General features: G+C 40.9%; 1 protein-coding gene across 11 annotated transcripts in view; it reads left to right on the top strand.

The window, feature by feature from the left end:
• Positions 1-11,904, top strand: part of WT1 (WT1 transcription factor) — an 83,570-nt gene extending 71,666 nt beyond the window's left edge. For 8 of the 11 annotated variants that reach the window (XM_068685067.1, XM_068685066.1, XM_068685068.1 and 5 more), the window contains 3 exons: positions 4,264-4,353; positions 6,042-6,134; positions 9,576-10,957. In XM_068685067.1, coding sequence (XP_068541168.1) covers positions 4,264-4,353; positions 6,042-6,134; positions 9,576-9,697 — 305 coding nt within the window. In that variant the 3' untranslated portion in view covers positions 9,698-10,957. Of the gene's footprint in view, positions 1-4,263; positions 4,354-6,041; positions 6,135-9,575; positions 10,958-11,047 lie in introns of those variants that run through there. The other 3 variants (XM_068685064.1, XM_068685063.1, XM_068685062.1) reach the window with 3 other exon arrangements.
• Positions 11,905-17,089: the final 5,185 nt, after the last annotated feature.

Here is a 17,089-nt window from a genome sequence, read left to right as displayed (position 1 = left end):
AAAAAAGCTTTTTTCTTATCTTGGTGTATTTTGCTGCAGGAGATAGGCCCTGAAGGGAAATGCAAAAATACATATAACTTTTCAACAGTTCAGCAATTAATGTGAGTTGTAGTCCTGTAGCAGACTTCAGAGATTTCTTTGTGGAAACAAGTTGATGTCTAGACCTTCATTAATTTAATGTATGGAGGAAACATCGCCATTCTTGCTTCAGCCCCTTTGGGTGTAGCACCACACATTGGAAAAAAATGTGGGTTTACCCTGATGAAAAACGGAGCACTTTTGCAGATAAAATACTCTCTGCCTTTTTGTTGGGCATATTCTTCAGCCTTACAGTGCTCAACTTCAGGCATGAGTTTCTACAATAAAATCATAGATCGTGTAAATCAGGAAGGAATCCTTTATGTGGTAGGGGACTTGGCTGTTGGTGGTGAATTTCTGAGGCTCTAGGTGGTGTAAGTAATGGTCTAATAACCATTTTTACACTACTCATCTAAGAATCACTTCCTTGCTTTGACTAAGCCAGTATCTTTTCACTATGGTGTGTTACCATGCTGCTAAATGCCTCACAGTCAGTGCAGTTCATCATTGCAACGCCTTTGAAAGACAGAGCTATATCCTCTGTAGAAGCAATGGTAAAGGGGTGTCATTGTGCTCGAGCTAGGAACTGCACAGGCACTCTTGCAAGGATCTAGTGTGGTAACATGTAGGTTAGCACTTTTTTGCCAGTTTTCCTTTGGAATACCTGTATCTTCAGTGGGCCATGGGAGACTGCTGGGCTGGATGGACCTTCGGCCTTACCCATTATGCACCACTTTTAGGCTTTCATTTCTGTTGGATGAAATAAGATCGTTTATGTATTTAAAATTTGTGATTAGTTTCACAGCAGTAATGATGTCTTCTCACACCTGAATTGTGTCACAGAGGTGACAGAATAAGTTATCTATGAAGACTCCCTATTAAACAGAGACAGAAGTTTTCTCTAAGTTTGCTAAAGCAAATGATGTTGAATAGAAACATGTTACGCTAGTGCGGTAAAGCTGTGATTACAGCATCGTGCTCATTTGATTAGTTGGGTATAGAAGCAAAGGGGTTTATGGTGGTGAAGTGAGTATAGACAAGCCTTCAGATTCTCATTCAGACTTGCCGTCTTTAGTTTCAAAATCAGCCTCCTCTCATGTTTTCTTGTTAGCAGCAGGCTTTTGCTTTTGCTGCATGCCTTAATTAAATGGAATGATTATGCATGTTTGTGCAACTGCTACAGCAGTGCCAATGTCTGCTTTCCTATGCATCTGTGCAAATTAATTTTCACAAGAGGAGGCGGGCATTCTTCCTCTAGTTTAAGTTAATCTGCTTTGAGCAAATAGGTATATTTTATTAAAAGTATTTATTGTGATAAATGCAAAGGCTGATTCAGAATTCTGTGATTGTTGAGCTTCTAATTTTCTAAATGTTTTTCTAAATATTGTTCTAGGAGAACTGCTATTCCACCTATCCTCTCCCATTTTGACCATTTCATTATGCACCAAGTGTAGCCTTTTTGTTGCATGCTGTCTTTTAGTAATGAAATGTAAATAACCGTGGGAATCTCTGAGTCACAGGTGAACGGACTGGTGAAGCTTCATCTTCTTCTCCTGGTTTGTTTTGCAATTGTATAGGGCTACATAGGAAGGTGACAGTATTACAGGATATTTTTTGTGCATTGAGAGATTTCAGCTGTTTAATGGAGGGGCTCTAACAGTCCAAGAGTCCCTTTCTGTATAGTCATTTAATGAGGCACCAGCAGACTTTTTCTAATCTGGGACATTTTTGTCATCCTGTTCAAAAGAAATTTATGGAAATTAACAGGTATGTGTCAGTTGGCTTTGGCAGGCATTTTACTTGACACTAGCTGACATGGAAGATGTAGAAGGAAAGAGAAATTAGGATTTCTGTCCAAATATCATGCTGCCCCTTGTTTGTTTACCTTTCGTCTTCTGCAGTGTCAGTATATCTCTGTGTAAGCATATTGGATTGATTCCTATGTGCATTGGTTAAATTTGTCCTCAGTTTAACCAAGATTATATTTTAAAGTATAAAGAAATATTTTTATTGTGCATGCCATCAGACCTCCTGTACCGCTTTATTCAAATCCTTCCTTAACTATCTTCTGCGTTTATATTGCAATTAGCAGACAATCATCCTGTCACTGCATTCTGCTCTGCTGACATTCCCCCTCTTAAATCTGCCAAAGGGCTGAATTCCTTGGAAGTAAGTGGTTTCTGAAAAGCAGGCACCCCCCTGGGAGTCCTTGTGGTCAAAGTGTACGGAACTATTTCAAACACCTGTGGCAACTTTAATCCCTTATGCTAATAAATTAAGCACAGCAGACATGGAAGTTATCCACACCTAGCTCTGAGAACCAGTAAACTCCACTGGGTGACTGTCACAGGAAGTTAACTTGTTCTTGCAGATTTAGTTGCTTTTGTGAAATTTTGATCTCAGCTACACCAGTATGAATTTGGAATGCTGCTCTTAATATGCTACTTATGCTGTTACCTAGAGCAGAAGGCTCCTCCTTTACACGAAATAGTACTAGTATCTAAGACCACAGTCCTGTACAAATACAGGATAGCTCTGTCAATAAGCCTTTCAAATGCCTCCTTAATTGTTCTTACCTGGTGTCTGATGACAGGCTGAAAAAAATTCTTCTCAAAGCATAAATGTCTGTAGCCCTGTGATCCAGTATGATGCCCACCTATCCTAATGATTTCAAACAAGTATTTCTATAAGACACAGCAGTTAATTTTCACAAGTGATGAACAAGACGAACATGGCATCACAGACATATTCCTTTGCAGTACCTAGTACCTTACATTTACAGTTCCCATTCAAGATTGCAACTGGTGCTCAGAAAAACTTTTTCCTCGTCATAATATAATTAGAAATGCAGACACTTAGAGTGAAGATTCATGAGTGGTATGTATTTAAAAATACACCTGGAGAAATTAAACCCACTCCACCCTCTATCTTCAGCTGCATTTTGTTCTTTAGGTCCTTCATGCTTGATCTTTGTTTTGTATCTCAGCTTTCCACAGTAGATAAAGCAGGTCCCAGCTGGTCTAGTGTGTATGTTCCAGATAAAGCCCAGGATCTTCCAGCTTTGCCGTGAGAGGTGCTTCCTTAGCTCTTATGCTGAGACCTCTCTGTAGGGCTGAGGCGCTGGAAACAGACTTTGTGTAGGTATAATTGTAATTACATCTCAGTCTCTTGCAGGATTGCAGTGTTGTGCAGAAGGGCCTTAGAGTAGATGAGAATCAGATCGAAGATGTCATACAGCTCCTCCTGTAACAGCACACGGATTAAGTCTTTTTATGCTGGCCAAATCTTCATCAACTCTGCAGTATGCTACAATCCAGCAGTGTTTCCCTCTTTCCTCAAGGTCCTTGATTTCTGCATTTCTTTTTGAATCCTTATGTGTTTGGTGAGGCCCTTTGCATAGAAAACCATATTCATATGAGACACTAGCTTACAGGGATTTCAAAATCTTTTTTTATTTATTTATTTTAAGTCAGAAGCTTGCTTTTGATCCTAGGGAGAACACATCCTGAAGAGCTCAGCTGAATTGTACAGTGTGGAGGAAGTGTTTATATTCACACGAGGCTTTGCAAAAATTTGTGTGCTTGCCTGCGGGAGGTGTGCAGCTACATGTGAAATCCTGGTGCTTTACAGAAGAAAAGTAATTTGTGTTTTGCAGAAGAATGTGTGGTGGAATTTCTGTGGTGGAATTGTGCTCTTCATTTTCTTTTAATTCATTTAGTACGGTTAAAATTTGCACCTCATTTGTTTAGTTTTTACTTCAAAGCCAATTTAGAGCAAACTGCAAGTTGTTCCCTTGTACAAATGATGTATAACTGAAACAGCTGGAAAGAGCTTAATGTGGTTTTCACAGAAATATAAAACAAAACATTTCTGTTCTTTTCCAGAAGAAAACAATTTAAAAAATCATGTAACCTTAAAGTTTTTTTTGCAGCTTTTGCCTAGTGGATCATTTTTCAGAATGAACAGATTTAAGATCAGTGACAAAGTGGTAAAATTGTGCCAGCCCTACCCTACTGATTCCAACACAGCTGTATGGTTTTGTAGCAAATGAGACTCTGGCCTTTCACTAGATTGCTTTAGAAATGAAGTCTGCGTTTCTTAGTGTAACACACTGAATCTTCAGAGTCTAGCTGACATGTTCCCCAGTTTAGCCACATTTTCTGATAAGCCATTTGTATTTTGCAGGTGAAAAACCCTATCAGTGTGATTTTAAGGACTGTGAACGAAGATTTTCTCGTTCAGACCAACTCAAACGGCACCAAAGACGACACACAGGTTTGTTGGCACTGCACCTCTACTCTGTAGAGTTCACCTCTATATGTGAATTGTGATCCAAAAAGCGAACTTGAAATTTCTATTTTCCTGATGTTGTGTCTGCTCATGCACAATGCCAGCAGCAACAAATTCTCAAAGTTAGTTTTAGGAGGGGGGTGCGCCTATTTTTGCTGTTGGCATTACTGCCATGGTTGTATATGCAAGCTTTTTGTCCTGCCACCATTTTTTGAAGCAGCTTTCTAAATGAAACTCCTCGCTCTATACGGTATCCTCAGTATAGGAAACCCACTATTTTAAAAACAGTTCTGCAAGAAAGAATTTCCAATGAGTAGTCTGACAAATGCTACTGTCGATATTCTGGTATTTTTTTGGCAATGCTAGTATGTGAATCCTGCATGTGCGTAACCTGAAAGGCTGGTGAAATTACTGTGCACTTGCATGTGGAAAGCAGAAGGGAGAAGGAAAAACCACATCAGCTAAAAGTACCTAATTCAGCAAGACACTTAAGCTTGGATTTGAGCCTTTCTTGAATTCTGCCAACTAAAGAAGAATTCTAGGAGTATCAAGGAGAGAAATGTGGACAGTCTGGCTGGCTGGATTGTGCTGGAGTGCAGCTGGCCAAAAATAACCTGGAAAGTGTATAGCAGCTGTTAACATACTATGGAGAAGGCAATAGCAGTCATGAACAGGTCTGGGTCATAGTGAGACTTTGTGAGTCTTCTTTGTCAATCATTTACCGGGTAGAATATTCTAAGACAGCCCAAGCTATTTCTGAGTTTATTTGAAATTCAGCAATTTGATTTTTGCTCATACACTATTTTCTGGAATTATCAAGACAGCCCGCTTCAGCATTTCTGGAGTTCTTGGAGGCCCAGATTAACAGGGGAGACAGCTGTTCACAAAATCACAGAAAACACGAAAACAATGACTCTGGCCTCCTGTTTGAAAGTTGAACCATGAGGGCACCCTGCATGGGACATGAGGAGGGGTTTTAGAATACTCCTCTGATTGAACTGCAGCAAGAAATTGTGTTTGGGTCTCCTATATCTCAGGGAATGGTCTCACAATTGGTTTACTCAAGTTCTGTGGAGAATTTCTGCCTACTACGTTTACTAAAGATGTTCTATCACACTGAAATGATATTTAGAGGGGGAGGAAGTATCTCTGAAAGCTGGTGGTAAAAATACTTCATTGGGATGATATGCTTTTAGCACCTGCATACTAGAACCTTTGTGTTCAGCAGTCCCAGAGACCTATGTGTAGCGTGTAAAATAAGTAGCAGAAGTGTAAAGTTAAGACTGCTGGGAGTATATAAAAATATACCTCTGTGCTGCTATTTTTCTCATGCCATGTGTGCTCATACATGATGGCAAGAGCGTCAAGCCACAGGATCAGAATTAATGGAAGTTTGCAGATCCTCCTTATTCCAACAATATAAGTGGGTGTTTATTTATGCTGGTGCTGTTTGGATGCTTCAGGCCCAGACACTGGAAGAGGGGGTTACAAAGGGACTGTGTGTGGCAGCCTGATTAATGACTTTCTGTAACATGTAGCCATGAAGCTGGGAGGAGCAGTTAGAGTAACTAGTACAAAAAAATCCAGAATTTTGCAAATACAGAAATAGCTGATGTCATCCACCCTTCTAAAAGGTGTTGGAATATAAGAATAGTTTTTTTCTCTCTATTCAGGTGTGAAACCCTTCCAGTGTAAAACCTGTCAGAGAAAGTTCTCCAGATCTGATCATCTGAAGACTCATACCAGGACTCATACAGGTAAAACAAGTGCGTAAACCTTTATTCACATTTATATTTCATTATTTATTAATTTTTAAACAATGTTGTTGTAAATTACATGATTAGAAAGTCTCTTAACCAGGGATTAAATATTCAGAACATCAGAAATCATTTCAGAGTATGCTGATTAACCAGCGTGACAACATCCCCTAAATATCACAGTCACTTTTCACAGTGGGCTTTAGGTGATTTTTGAAACTACGCTTTCTTTTGTCGTGTTTAAGGAAATTTCAGCTTGGTAAAATATATTTTGTCAGCTATAGTGAAACAAACATTATGGTCTCAGCCCACAAATGTCAACTTGATCTATTGCCTTCACTGAAAAAACCTACAAGACAGAAACTTTAATTCTAGCTTCAGCTGAAGGTCTGTAATCTAAAGTATTCATGCCTACTCATGCTTCTCCTAAGTGTCAGTTGAGCCTAATGCAGGATAGCACGGCAAAGCTCTTGCTGTTGCTGCTTGTACTGTAATCTCTCCAGAAGATAAAAGGAGTGCCTTTTGCAAACTCACACTGACAGATGCTGAAGTAAAAGCTTACTCAAATATTCGAGGACCTTTTTGTAGAAACTATGATATTTCACATGAATACAGGGGAAAAAAATAGCAGGCATTTTAGTCTACTTTGTCCTCACGTTAAGTGTAAACACCATTAAGAGGCAACTTCAGCAACCTCTATATTTTAGTTTTAAGGTTTAGAATTATTCTTATGAAGTGACATTTTATGTTCCCTTCCACTACATATGCCATATTTTTTTGAAGTGATTGTTTACCAAGTGCTTTGGCATGTTACTAGATGTCACAGTGTTTTCTCCACCAGGGCTAGCCTTTTTAACTTCAGTCTCTCTACTGGTGGACAAGGAGCCAGAAAATTCTTTTTTTCTTCTGCTAAGGATTCTTTCTTCTTTTTTGGACCATAAAAATACCTATTAAAGACTTTCAAGTATAAAAAAGAAATTTTAATAAAGAGAATGATTCACCTAAGAATAATGGCATTTCCTGTGGCACCGGCCAGATAAATGCTTCAAGCAGTGATGATATCTGCACTGGCAAAGGGCATGGCTGTGTTACCGGGTTATCCCTGGCATTTCACACTGAGCTGCAGGATCTGGTTCTGGTGCGTGCGTATGAAGCAAGATATTTTCATTATCACCAAGAGGTAACATTCTGGTAGAGACAAAATGGCAAGTGGTTGCCACATGTTAGCAAATTAGGAAAAACTATATTCTCCTTCACATTTCACTGCTAACTGATCTGATAATTCATGGAAAGACTCCGTGATCTCCTGACTTCCGTAATTTTTTTTACCCCAGATCAGCTAAATCAGTGAATAATTACTCTCTTTTTTCTATTGAAACTAATCTCCCTGTTCCAGTTCTTCTTTGCCCCATGTGATCCAAGCCCACCCTGCCCTCGTTGCTGAAAGCAGCCTCACTTGAGTGCTGATTACCTCGTAGCACAGACCTTTGCCTGGGCTCGCTGCCTGCCACTGGCTCAGGTTTTGTGGGGGCTCTCAGCTCAGCTGCCTGCTGCTGTTGACGATGCTCCTTTGACTGTTAAATATACATATCCTGAGAGGAATGAGCATGAGTGATAGCTGGGGATTTTTTGTGTCCATCCTGCCCTGTAGCTTCATTCCTTTCTATTTCATCCCCTAAATTTTGCAAGAAAACACTTAGTTCAGTTTAACTTGTTCCATGTTAAGTCTTGGTGAAGGGAAGTGTAGGTAACTTTCATCTCTTGTGGCTTAGTTGTAAAGCAACTGTTAAACTATTTGGTAGGCTACAAATTCAGGGCCTCTTGTCTACTTTTAGCAATTGAAATGTTATTTCTGATGCCTGTATAGTGAAGTTATGTAAGATAATCTGTGTCCAGCACTGAATTAATAGATTGCTGCCCCCTGTCATGAGTGGACAATTGAAATTGCTTGTGAAACAGCAAAACTCTGCTGCTTTTATTGTGGTAGTTCAGTGAAAAGTTTGCCAGCAATACGTAGCTCGCATCAGTTCACAGGATGGTTCTGTTAACGCTGCTGAGATGTAAGAGGACCACTTTATACAATCTGTGATTTTTATCAGTAGCTCTGACCAGACCAGCTTTGTCCCATACTGTTTTATGCACTCATGTGAGATGGTTGATGCTTTTGCCAGCATGTATGTTAACTGGATAAAGTAGATTTTAAGTTGATTTCCCTGCTTTCTATAATCTGTTTATTGCATGGGATTTTGCAAACAGAAATACACAGCATTTATGCCAATGCCAGATTCGCTTTTGCCTGAATTTGGATGTTTGTGAAATGTACAAAGTGTGAGGCAAAGAAGAAAAGAAGATGTTTGGGTGACCTCGTGTCTTGAGTTGGAGAGTACGAGGTACATAGACAGCATGGAAGAGTCCAGAGCTGAACCTCCTGTAAAATACTGCATCTGTCTGGGGCAGTGAAGGGGAAGAAAATGCAAGTCTAAAAGAAACCCGAGTCAGTGGGCACTGCTCTGAGCTAATGAAAGCATTCCATCAGCATTCCTGCGGCATCAGACACACAGCCTGAAATTCCTCTTAAATATCATAGAAAATAGAGAGACCAGATTAAACTGTAAAGAGGTGATGGCATTTCTTGTTAAAATTGTATCTGCTTCGTTTGGGGTCATTTTTAGTGAATGGGCAGCCTGCTCCAAGGAACCTGCTTTGGCAGGGGGGGGTTGGATCCGATGATCTTTTGAGGTCCCTTCCAACGCCTACAGTTCTGTGATTCTGTGAATTATTATTATACCTGTAAGAATGTTAGAAAAATACTGAATATTGGGGCCTTTAAAATCTCCCATAGATGTAAATATGTGAATCTATTTTATTTAGACAGTACTGGGAAACTTTCAGTCAGGGTCAGCAAACTTCACATTGACTGCTGTTGCTTCTGCCATATTCCTTTACACTCACCAGTTTCAAAGAACTCTGGACAAAATTCATTGAACTTGCAGGAAAAACTCTCCTTGACTTGAGGTCGAGCTCTAAGTAGTCACTGACACTTCTCACAGTGAGTAACAGCACGTCTGCAGCACAGTCAGAGGTTCAGCTGAAGCTTGTGTGAATGCCAGAGTTACTCTTAAACCAGTTTGTCCAAGAACTGAGAGTAGCATAAACACGGCAATGGGGTGTTCAGCAAAGTCCTGTCTTCAGGAACGATCCACTGCAAAATGCTCTACATCACGTGGAAAGGCTGTTGGTAAACATCAGCTGGGGGAGATGTAAGCAAGCACTGAGTGCTGATGTGAGCAGTAATTGAGGGCAGTCCCACACCCTCTCAGGATGGCCCAGGATGCCTCTCCTCCTGCCAGGAGATCTGCCTAGCTCCTCACAGCCCCGCAGAAAGAAAAGAAATAGCAGTGTCCCAGGCAAGCCGTATACCCAGTTAATAACAGGGTGTTTTGTTAACAGGTGAAAAGCCTTTCAGTTGCCGGTGGCCCAGCTGTCAAAAAAAATTTGCCAGGTCTGATGAATTAGTTCGTCATCACAACATGCACCAGAGGAACATGACTAAACTGCAGTTGGCCCTTTAGACAGTTCAAACAAGTGAATAAACCAGATGGGACACTATGAGCTACTGCAAACTTTATCAGCCATCTTCGATCACCTCTGTCAGAAAGCTGCAGCTGTCTTCGCGTCCCATATGACACAAGTTAACTAAACCGTAGGATTCTGCTCAGCTTTGTCTTCCATTTGGACTTACAAAATTTCTTATTCAAAAAGTTCAGAAGATTTCTATTTGTAATTTTGTTAAAAAGTGAGCAAGATTGCCGCAGTTTCAAGATTACTCTAACCTATGCTTACCTTCCATGGGTGTTTGCAGTTTTCTGTTTTTATTTTCGCTTGAACTTTTCTAGGTACATTTTATTCTACCTTTTTAAGTCCGGCAGCAGGTAGGGTGATTAGTCCCTGTTGAAGGTAAGCTTTATGCTTACTACTTTTGTGCATATCCTGACGTTTCCAAATGCTAGTACAGTTATCCTCACCAGATGAGACAGAACAATCACCTGAGATACTTTCGGTAAGCTTTGTACTCGTACTGCCAAAGGGCAAGCTTTTAAGGTTGGAAGCAACGCTTCTGAATTTCACAAATCAAACCTTTTTTTTTTTTTTAAGAAATTATTTCTAGAGCAGTTAAAGCTAGATGAACCAGAACCTCTGTTCAGAAAATGAGAATCTTACCATTAAGTTAACTTGTTTTTTAAATAATCACATAATTGATCCCTCCAAACTGTTTTGTTTGTCAAATAACTCTCTTTCCCTCCACGCCCCCCCCCACCCCCCCCCCTTTTAATGTATTGGTTTAAATTTATTCCATCATGCGATGTATAGATCTCCTCTACACAAAAGTGATTCCAATCATTGTAGACATTTGGGATTTGTTTACAATGTAAAGCCACGCTGGTTATGTGGCTAGCAAGCTGTATAAACTTAAAACTGAACTTTTAATGGGGCTGGTCCAGGATCTCCATTAACAGATTACTCTTAAGATAAGTAACTTAAAAAGACTCTTTGTCAAGTATATGTGAAAAAGACATTATTAGTGTAAGGAAATATATTGTTTCAGGGTTTTGGGAGGAGGGGTTTATTATTTACTTTTAATTGCTTGAAATTGTGTGTATATATATATCTGATAATGTATTGCTCTTAGACATCTAAAATTAGAAAGTGTATAAATATTAGATGCATCACTGTTCTGATGTTGTTGCTGTTACAAACTATTGATAACACTAAGAATGTAACCTGCATTTTTCACTGAGCTTTCAATTAAAGCCCATTCAAAGAGAAACAAATGAGAGTCCAACAGATGTCTTGTTTCATGTCTGGTATTAAATTTCAAATGCCCTGTCCAATAGTATCCATTTTTTTTTTTGTATATAAAGGTACCACCAGCACTGATGACCACTAGTTAACCTGTCCAGGTCTTGACCACAATTTATCCATCTCACTTGGGAATCATACTGGCAGCAGAAAACAGTGTCAAGTTTCATATTGTGCTATAACACAGTTGCTTCAATCGTTCGTCTTCTTACAAAAATATTCCTTCTCTTTAGATCTATAAGATTTGTATAAAGACTTTATAGAATAGTACAATCCAGTTTATAAATAGAAGCATTGGCCTTCTGCAGAACTGTGCTGAAACCGTAAGCACAGATAACTTCTTAGATTACGATGTCATACGGGGACTTTTAAGTAAAAGTTAACTTAGAGTTGAGGTGGCTTAAATCAGTTCAGCAGGTTGAAAAAGACAGTCTTTCGTAGATGATGAAGTGTGAAAATGAAGATAAAAAAAAATTATTGTTTCTTTGTCATACTGCCTGCTTTTCTTTGGAAGTAAGTACAGCCTGCCTGAGTGCCCTTCGACCTTGCAAAATATTTGTATCTCTTTAGCAAAAATCTTTAATGTATCTTGCCAAGCTTTTTTCTCTAATGTACACAATGGAGTTCTATGATGGGTTGAGCTTTCTCTCTTAAAGTGCAGCTGCATCGTCAAGAAAACTCAACAGTTAATTCTTCAAGTCCTCTTTTTCGCTTGGGTATTGCATCACTGTTAATTACTGTTGGGGTACTGTGACTCATTTGTATCAGTCAACTTTATCTTTTGCTGCCAAAAGACAGCATCTCTCTGGAGAAACTCATAACAAGTGTGGCAAACATCAAATATTTGGAGTGAATGGTGTGTATAAAACTGCTCAGAATTAAAAAATAAAGCAACTCCTCCTGCTTTCTTGAGAGAAAAGTTCAGTCGTAAAGACAATGTCTTCTGATTTACCCAGCAATGTTCTGCAACTACAAAACAATGTTTTTCAGCCTGCACCCAAAATAGAGAGCTGTCAGAAATGTTTATACTAAAAGCCAAAAAAAGAAAAATCAACCTCCAGTTGTGCCTGCATTAGTCAAACACAAATAAAGCTATCTTTTGTGAAATATAACCAAAACTCCGCTGCAGCACAGGCCAGACTTCCAATGACCTGTAAATAAGTACGTCCATAGTTGTGCTGCTTGGTGAATAGCACGCCAAATAATAATGGTAGATGGCTACAAAAATGAAGTATGGGGTGATGAGTGACGGAGTATGTCCTCTGGTTTTTGCTGTCGCCCCTTTTTCAATGAAAGTACTTACTGCTACTCTATTGTTTGATGCTCATTATGTCTTCCAACACTCTGAGTACAGTGAAGACAAAGGTAAATGTTTACATGATTTTTTTTTTATTGTTATTCCTAGTCATTTTACAGTCTTTGCTGTGAGAGGCATTTTATGTCTCTCCCTCTCATTTCCCCGTTTCCAAGATTCTATCAGCAAGGTAAGCCACCTTTATTGAAGTGCTGCACTACATGAATTTCTCAGAAGCAGCCCCCAGATGCTGGTTCTTGCAGCATGCAATTCCTCATTCTGCAGCCAGCAGAAAGTGCTCGGCAGGCCGGGTTTCTGTGAGCTTGACCTCCGTATGAAAGACGAGGGGGCTGCACTTCATTATATCTTACAAGTATCCTTAACTCTCTGGAAAATTTTCAATTCCACAATTAATTGAAAAAATCTTTTTTATGCCTCTGGCCTGTGTTCTTAAACTGCAAATAGTGACTGATGCTCTTTTGGCTGATGGTTAATGTCTTACTGTGACTGACATACTTTTCCTGTTCTGTGGCTTCCCTCACCCCCAGAATACAGAATGTTAGTGGCATTGGTAACACGTGTACTTCTCCTTCTCACTTCATGATGTACAGTATGTGTTGGGTAGGAAAGGGAACGTTATCTCTCTTCTCTCTGATATTGTCAGCTGAGATTCAAGGATTCCCTTGCACTGATTTTTTTCAAGGTAGGTGAGTCCAGCCAAGTGTCCCTGCTGCTTGATAAACACCTGAGACCTAATGTGCCTAGACTGTAGCCACATGGCCACAATTCTGGCGCACGTCAGATTCTTTAGGGCACAGACTGTGTTGGCCAAGCAGGAGGTACAGAGTCGTTATCTGGCTGCAATTAGGCAGCCAACGTGAAGGCAGTCCTAGCCTCCTGACATTCCTGTGAGGGAAGTGGGGGACTAGCAGAGAAGTAGCTCTTTGTTTCTCTCTCTGTGGTGGGTTAGGCAACTCATTCATTTTAGTTGCCACTCCAACCAGGCCTATCTGTTTCAGGATGTCAGTAGGATTCCTTTCACTGCTCCAGCAACCAACCTTACAGCAACTGAGAACAGGTCCTGAAGATGAAGGTGGGTGCTTTAAACGAGTGTTTCTTCCTCCTTCCCCTTCTCCAAACAGGCACTGAGAAAACCCTATCACACGCAGCGTTTTCCAATCAGCAGTGTGACCTGACAGCAAATCCAGCACGGTAAGCACGCTGCTCCCTGCACCTTGTCCAAAAGCACGACAAGGCTTTGGGGTGGACGGAGGGGCCCAGAGATGCCTGCAGCTCCACACCTCGGAGCTGGCAGTCTCTGGCATGAGGAGGGCACCCGAAGGCAACCACGTGGCAGAGGTGTGCTGCCGGAGGACATGCAAAGGTTGTGCTGCTCGTTCCTGCTCAAGCCCTGTTTGTTCCTTCCCCTTGGGCTTTTGAGCTGGAGAATTCCTCCTCACTTCAGGAAAGTGCCCCCCTCCCCCAATTAACAAAAAGGTAATTAAAGGCAGTGTCTGCAGTTCAGAATGGCAGTAGTGGATGAGAAAGGCCAGCTGCAATATTTGGGAAGATCCAATAAAAGATTCATGAGGATCCTTTTAGCTATTGGAAGTCCTGATGACACGAAGGAGCCTAGTGAAAATGAAGACCTGGTCACAAGAGCAATGAGTTTAAAAAAAAAAACAAAACACACAAAACCCAAGCCCAAATCCAACCCCACTGACACCATTCTAAAAATTAGACAATTAAGAGTAAAACCAGGAATGTAGCCAGAACTATTCCACCTCAAATAATAAACACAAGGATAAGTTGCCAAGTGAGGTCAAAGAAGCAAATGGTAAAGTGAGTTTAAGAGACAGCTAGACACTTTTATGGGGAGAGAGGGGATTGAAGGATACAGTGACAAAACTGGGGGTAGAGCTGAGATAAACTCGGAGGACAGGCACGGTGGGCCAATAGCCTCGGAGAGCTCTGAGCCCCCAGTGCTCAGTGGAGGAGCTGAGTGGCTATTGGCATTCTGGGGAGACTTTCCAGGGCTGTCAGCAGCGTCCTGTGCGGGACAAAGGCGAACTGTCAGAGCAGGCTGAAAGGAAGATGAGCCTGGCAGGTAGAAACGGGTGAGCTCTCAGGTGCACCAGTTCTAACTGCTGCCCTTGGTTTCACTGGTGAGATGCCCCAACAGACTTGCTAAAAAGCAGATTTTTGAAGAACTTCTACCCACACAGCTTGTCTTCTAGCAAGTTACCAGCACAGAGCACACAGACATCAAACAAAAACAAAAACAAAAACAAAAACATTTTTTTCCTCATTTTTCATGAGAAACTATTTGTAGGAAATAAAATAGGAAAGAACAGGGTTGGTCAGAATATGATTTAAATGAGGCAAAGACAAATACACAGAGATGATGTTCTTTGTGCTTGTACTATGCTTTGCATACTTTGATGTTGTCAGCACAGCCTGCGTTGATTCCCATAAAAAATACTGGCAGAACTTCTGTAGCTTCAAATAGCAGCATGATGAAACCTGGTTTTAAGTGCTCAGTTTGGCCATCGACTGTGTGATCTTTAGTCCCTTCCAACTCAAACCATCTCTGCACTGACGAGCACATTTGGCTCTACCAGCACAGTGGGGTTCTTAAATAATGGTGGTGAGGTGACCAAGAGCACCATGGCCACTGGAAGTAAGTCAGAGCATCCAGTCAATGAAGTGTGGTTTTCCACAGAGAGTGAAATCCCACCAGCCATGCCAGCTTTGAGACCCCAAAGAGCCCTGACCATTGAGGATGGTCTGAAGGGTGGCATTCTTCTAGAAGCCACATGTAACACGGGCAGGTCTTGAGCCGGCAACTGTAGGAACACAGGAGGACGCTGCCCCAAAGAGGCTGCAAGCCATAGGTACGGTGTTAAAATTCAAGCGTTTAAAGGCACTGAAAATCTTGAATGAGAAAGTACAGTCCCAGGCAGGGCTTTTTTTTTACTCCTGATGACTAAATGCATATCCCACAGGTGTAAATATAATTTAATAGCATCACTGTGTTGTTTTTTTTATGTGAAATGGGGTACTTTTGTTCTGAGGAACTCTTGCAGAGGCAAGATCTTAAGCTGCAAAAATAAGCTGAGCAGTAGTGGAAAGACCTGTCAGATCATCCTGGCTTGAATGGCTAGATAAATGTAATATAAAACTAGGTGCCTTTCCCCAGCATCAAAAATGCCCTTTTGGTGCAAGAGGATTTATAAAAACACACAGGGCACACCTTAGTATAGTGGTGCAGGAGAGAAATATGAATGTATTTATTTTCAGGCTGTTTCTTTTTATGGCTCATTCACATCTGAGTCATGCCCCAGAACTCCCTTTTATTTGAATGTGATGTTGAAAAATATAACCGGAAAAAAAAAAAAAAAAAAAGTAACTTCATTGTGCGGAAAAAATCCTGCCCGAGAGTTGTGTGTCCTTGTGCATGTACTCTACTAGTACAATAATCACATCTGCCTCATGTTCCCTCTTGGGAAGGTCTCTGACATTTTTAACCATGTAACTGAGGTTTTTATGTTAAGTTATGGGCCTAGCGACACAGCAAAGGTACATTGTAAAGGCAAATAAAGAGGTTTTTTTCTACTGTTTGCTAAGAAAGTCAGTTCACCAAAGAACTATAGCCTAGAAAGCTTTTTCGCTTTCAGACACTAGGTGGCTTGTCCTAGAAAGCCACCCACTGCAGCTGAAGGAATTTCCTAATTTGCAACAGAAAGTTGCCGTGCTTGCAAAGCAGCACTCAGAGCTGCAGAATATCATGTCACACAACTCCAAATGTATTGCAGCAGCCTGCAGAGGTTATCATTACAGCATGTATCCAAGTGGACCTGGGTAGCTATCGAGAATCACCGAGTTTTAAGATCTGGTTGCTGTTTGTCCCTGGTATTGCCTGGTCTTCTTCAAAGGCCACGATCCTACCGTCCTTGAGGTTGCCTAGAATGATGCTTCGTGCCCTGAAGAGGTGTGCACTGTAAATCACTCACTGCTCATTACCTCAGAGGTGTGGAGGTGTGTGTTTCTTTCTATTGTTGCAAAGAAGAATTAACAGAGAACCAAAGAAAGGAAAGACCACATGGCAGCAGGATTTGAATTGCCTGCCGCAGATATTGCCCTGCTGAAAGCCCACTGGCCTGCTTGAAATATGGATCTCAAATTAGTGCTTGCGCTGCTGTGGAATGAATGAGACCTTCTAGCGACTGGGCTGCTTCCTCTGCCTGCTCGGAGCTGCAGGGCTTCAGCACGGCTTGCTGCAGGCTTCCTTTTATGAAGGCAGCCTAGGGAGGATGAACTGCAGTTTGCAATACTGAAGGTCATCACGCAGGACAAACAACCTAACGACAGTCCAATATTTCTTAGCTGTGTAAATTCCTGGTGTCTGCTTCAGGCAGAATCCAAACACTTGTGTCAATTCTGTACCATGCCCCAGACTGCCAAAAACCATTAATATAAGCATATTTATCTGGGCTGCAGTGTGTTACAAGAATTCATTAGGACAATATGTGATATGGTGCTGAAACAGAAGGCTGGGTTTCTCTGGCCAGAGATGAGGAAGTCTAGTCCCTGCTGAACTTTTACTACTGATAAAGACAATGTCTGCTGGCAGCATTCATTTTTTACTAGGCCATCTGCATCTAGTCAAGGATAACTTGACTTTCTGAAAAAGCCATTCATCAGAATCAACCCTGTACAACTTTCTCTTGATGAGTAAAGCAACACAAAGAAAGACCAAGATGGTTAATAAACTTCTTTGGGAGCAAAAGGTCAATGCTGGTGTAAACAA

This window comes from Anas acuta, chromosome 5 (genome assembly GCF_963932015.1).
Source record: "Anas acuta chromosome 5, bAnaAcu1.1, whole genome shotgun sequence".
Lineage (NCBI taxonomy): Eukaryota > Metazoa > Chordata > Aves > Anseriformes > Anatidae > Anas > Anas acuta.
Note: the sequence above shows the minus strand (reverse complement) of the source record. Positions and strands in the feature narration are given on the sequence as shown.